The 4,858-nt window shown below is 45.1% G+C and overlaps 1 protein-coding gene and 1 long non-coding RNA gene across 2 annotated transcripts; one reads left to right on the top strand and one right to left on the bottom strand.

The window, feature by feature from the left end:
• Nucleotides 1-201: 201 nt before the first annotated feature.
• UTP3 (UTP3 small subunit processome component) lies at nucleotides 202-2,219 on the bottom strand. Its single transcript, XM_001105717.5, has one exon. The coding sequence runs from the start codon at nucleotides 2,059-2,061 to the stop codon at nucleotides 625-627; it is 1,437 nt and encodes a 478-aa protein (XP_001105717.2). The 5' UTR covers nucleotides 2,062-2,219; the 3' UTR covers nucleotides 202-624.
• A 206-nt stretch (nucleotides 2,220-2,425) lies between these two features.
• LOC144341169 (uncharacterized) lies at nucleotides 2,426-4,123 on the top strand. The gene is made up of 3 exons (XR_013417952.1): nucleotides 2,426-2,601; nucleotides 3,599-3,718; nucleotides 3,982-4,123. It is a non-coding gene; the product is annotated as an uncharacterized LOC144341169 (long non-coding RNA).
• Nucleotides 4,124-4,858: the final 735 nt, after the last annotated feature.

The following is a 4,858-nucleotide window of genomic DNA, read 5'->3' on the forward strand; positions in this document are numbered from 1 at the left end:
TAGCAAATGGAGTGCAAGCACAAGCAGCAACCGCTGCAAATCACCAGTAAAGAAGGGGAAATGGGATTTTTATCTTATTTACCACATGAAGAACTATGAGAAAATATTGACAATTGATGTAATTACGGCATATATCTTCCTTTTTCTACTTTTAACCAAAGTTTCATTCCTATGCTTTTAAACCACACAGAACGTATGAAATCCATGTTAACATTAAGTCCATTTATTAACAAGTAGCCCAATAATTACAGTTAGGTAAATAAAATATTTCAGAACTATTTTATAGGCTGCTTTACAAATAACTCTCAAAGGTGCATTCTCTTTATGTGAAAAGTTACACATGTTCTGAGTTTAACACTGTACAATGAACTGTGAAATTTGCCTAAGCTAATACCTGTTTAACAGAATACTGAAAAACTTCAACATCATCTCTTTTCTCAAGCACCTTCATATTGCTCCCACAGTTCTTATAATCTTAATATAAATTGTCCAATAACCCAGACAAATTTCCCTGTGGACAAGAATTTTTAAAATTTAAAGTATTATATATTAATACAATCACTTTAGTTAAAAGTAAAAATGTATTGATCCACAATTGCCAAAAACTTATGCTAAGCAAAAACTTCATTTAAGCTTAATGCTCTTTTTAACTCCTGCACGAATGCCAGATAATTCACCACTATAACGTTGCTCTTCTTTACGAACTTCACGAACCTGGCCTCTTCTTCGAATTTTGGCTCTTCTGAACTTCTCCCTGTGTTTCACTCTGGGATTGCGGTCAATCTTCTTTCTCCTAGGAGTAAGTCCCCTATTTTTAGCAATTTGATAGGTAATGGCTCTCTTTGCATTTTGATCTTCAACAGCCTGTTCTTCAGTGCTATTTTCTTCTTTCTTTCTCTTTAGCTTTTGCCTGTCTTCTATTTCTTTATAGTACTTCAGTTTAGCTTCTTCATCAAAATCAGAATCATCAGAAAGATCTGTAACAGCACAGGCAGCAGCAGAAGTCTTTGAAACAGACTTTGGTTTGGGCTTGGTGGATTTTGCTTCCGGAATCAGTTCTTTCTTTACAGCATCATCCTTAAGTGTCAACAGATAACGAATTTCTGCGGACAGCTTCTGATCCACAACTGACAGCTTGTTGATCAAATTTCGGTAGGTAACAAGCCTTTCTATGACAGGATGTCCATGTGCTGGGACTCTCCTAGCTTTCAGGATCAAATAAAAACTGATGTTCGAACAATAATTCAAGTAGAGGTTGTACTTGGTCCTCAAATATTGGCTTCCTTTTCCAGGTGGAATGATCCCTTGTTCCACCAACTGTAACAATGGCTCCAGCTCATCCTTCACCTCTGTCAGCTTGACTTTCAGGTCTTCTATCAGCTCCAAGAGTTCTGGGGATTCCTTTCGCAACATTTTCAGCTTCTCCTTCACTGAAACTTTAGCCAAATCCTTCACGACCCGTGTCTCAGTCTCATCTACCTGAGGCACTGGTTTTGCAAAGGCCTCAACCCAGGCGACACCAAAATCGTCCTCTTGCAGCGCTTGGGCTAGGCGCCGCTGAATGATCTGTGCCTCCTCCTCCTCCTCTCTTTCCTCCTCCTCTGCCTCCTGTTGACCCTGCCGGCCTCGGGACTTGGAACCATAGTCCGTGTCATAGTAAAGTTTTTTCCTCTGACCCCACGACAAACTGGGATCCACAGAGGCCTCAGCATCACTCTGCACGGAGCTCCCACCATCATCATCGGCATTCTCCTCCTCCTCCTCCCCCGCACTCCCCCCATCTTCGTCGTCCTCATCGTCCACATCTAGGGCTAGCACCTCCTCCTCCTCCTCCTCGCCATCCTCCTCGTCTCCACTCTGTTCTTCATTCCAGCCCTTAGCTAAGGCGGCCCGGGATCGTGCCTCATGAAAGTCATCTACCTGATCTTGGTAGTAGCTGGTGTCCCCTGGTGAGGGTGGCAATCCTAAATCATCTCCGTTTTCGTCGGTGAGCGTGGGACCTGCCTTGGCTCGCACAGCTGCCCACTTAGCTGCTCCGCGCCGCCGGGATCTCCCCACCATGGCTCACAATCTCAGGTTTTACAGCGACTCCGGACTTTCGGCCACCTCTGACTTCGGTGCAGGAATCAGACGCTCCGATAACTCGTGGCTTTAAACAGCCGCGCGCTCCCCCGCCACCAGAGTTTGCAGACTCAGGATCCGCTACAGGAATTTCTTTTACCTTCCGGCCCCCAGCATGCTCTCCGCGTGGCGTACGATTCAGGACTTCCGCTCGGTCCCTTAGGCGAGGTCACGTTGATACCAACTTCCTTTTCGCTGTGCCCTTTGACGCCAGTCGATTCCGGTGAATTAAAATCTTTCCGTGTGGAAACGATAGGATAAGGAAGTTCCGTTCCACCGAACCCTTTCTTGGGGCTCATGCGCTTATTCTGGAGTGCCTGGACGTGGCTGGCGGACGGAATCTTGACGGCACCTCCAGGCGAGATCCAGACGGCCAATAGAGGGCGCTGCGCTTTACGCCCTGGAGAAGTCGTGGGGGCATTCCATGGAGTTTTAACTGCGCGTGTACCTGGCATTTGCGACCGGCAGGCGTGTGCTAGTGTAGTTCTCCTGCTCCCTTGTTTTCTCTTTTCTGCTTATCAGGCTGGAAGTTAATCAGATTGTTTTTCTCTCATACCCACCCCCCCGCCCCACCACCACATTTCTGGGCACCACAGCCTCAGGCAGCGCCGCTAGACTCCAGAATCCCGCGGGAGGTTTCCGGGGGAGAGCGCAGGCCGGACCTCCGGCTCGGGTTTACTCATCCCCCTCGCCCTCTCCCTGCTTACAGAGCTCGGGGACCCGCTCCATGGGGATCGATAAACCTAGATGACCCTGAGGCTGACGGTGGGAAGGCAGAGCCCCACTGCAGGGTCTGACTCTTCTCGAGGAGGTCTGCCCTGAATGTTAGAGTAATTCAGGGTGTAAGTTTTTAGGCATTACATATGCAAGGTTCGGGGTTAGTATTATGATACCTTTTAGTGTAGGTGGTTGGAAGCTGAACTTTTGATATGTTGCTAAAATTAATGGTGACATGGCTGGGCGCGGTGGATTACGCCCGTAATCCTAAGCACTTTGGGAGGTCGAGGTGGGTGGATCACTTGAGGTCAGGAGTGCAAAATCAGCCTAGCCAACAATGGTGCAACCCAGTCTCTACTAAAAATACAAAAAAAATTAGCAGGGCTTGGGGGCGGGCACCTGTAATCAATCCCAGCTACTCGGGAGGCTGAGGCAGGAGAATCACTTGAACCCGGGAGGCGGAGGTGGCAGTGAGGCGATATCGCACCACTGCACTCTACCCTGGGCGACAGACGGAGACTCTGTCTCAAAAAAATAAATAAAATAAAATTAATGGTGACAATTTCTTTCTGTTTTCTTTTCTTTTCTTTTTTTTTTTTGAGACAGAGGCTCGCTCTGTCGCCAGGCTGGAGTGCAGTGGCGATCTCAGCTCACTGCCACCTCCGATCCCCTGGTTCAAGTGATTCTCCTCCCTCAGCCTCCCGTGTAACTGGGATTACAGGCACACGCCACTACCCCCAGCTAATTTTTGTATTTTCAGTAGAGACGGGGTTTCACCATGTTGGCCAGGATGGTCTCGATCTGCTGACCTCGTGATCCGCCCGCCTCGGCCTCCCAAAGTGCCGGGATTACAGGCGTGAGCCACCGCATCCGGCCAAAGGTGACAATTTCTTTGCAGAAAGTATAGTGTCATTAGGTTAATAGAAATAATGCAAAATTTTAGAAAAGTGATACTTTAAACATTTTCCAAGTGCCTAAAGGTGTCTGAAACATTTTGAAATTTTTACAAGATTTTAGAAAATAAAATTTAGAAAGATGTGGGCAAAAGTTATGTTCTGATGGTAAGCATGAATTTATTTCTTAATGTAAATTTTAGTACATTTTGCCATTTAGCAGATATTAACTGCTTACTCTTTGTTGCAGAATGCCACAGACAGTAGTGGATCCAAAGATGAATCAGCTAGTTAAGGACTTTATAATCAGGTAGAAAATAAGACGCTCATACAGATTACCGGAATACAAGGCAGTGTATGATGTAAACCCAGTGCTGTAAGAGAACGGAGGGGTAAGAGATAACCTTTAGATTGCTGTTTTGGGAATATTGCTTAAAGAATATGACATCTGTGCTAGGACTGTAGTTATTTCCTTGCTTTAAATGTTAAATTTTCATTATTTAAACATTAAGTTTTATTTAGACACATAAAACAAATACTAATTGTTCATTTTAATTGCAGATTATTTGAGAATTTAGTCAGGCTTCAAGACTAAAATGCATATTTTATTATAGATAAGTTAGAAAAATATTTTGGATATTGTAAATGGGAATGATCATATTAATATTATTTAGTTTATACTAAATATTAAATTTCCTATCAGAACAGAGTTGCAGTATTCAATGCATATTCAGAGAGTATTGTATTCTAACATTCTCAGAGCCTTTGTTTTTAGAGACAGGTGCTTGCTATGTTCCCCAGGCTGGATAGAACTCCTGGGCTTATGTGATCTCCTGCCTCAGCCCCCTGAGTAGCTGAGACTAAAGGTGCAAGCCGCTTCACCCAGTTTTTCAGATCCTTTTGATAAAGAACAGTTGATTCTCCTGCCTCAGCCTCCCACGTAGCTGGGATTACAAGCACCTGCCACCACACCTGGGTAATTTATCTGTTTTTAGTAGAGATGGAGTTTCACCATGTTAGCCAGGCTGGTCTCAAGCTCCTGACTTCAGGTGATCTGCCCATCTCAGCCTCCCAAAGTGCTGGGATTACAGGTGTGGGCCATTGCGGCCAGCCAATTTGAATCTTTA

This window comes from Macaca mulatta, chromosome 5 (assembly GCF_049350105.2).
Source record: "Macaca mulatta isolate MMU2019108-1 chromosome 5, T2T-MMU8v2.0, whole genome shotgun sequence".
Lineage (NCBI taxonomy): Eukaryota > Metazoa > Chordata > Mammalia > Primates > Cercopithecidae > Macaca > Macaca mulatta.

Excerpts from the sequence above, each read along its gene's own strand:
- UTP3 (XM_001105717.5), bottom strand. The coding sequence starts at position 2,061 with ATGGTGGGGAGATCCCGGCGGCGCGGAGCAGCTAAGTGGGCAGCTGTG.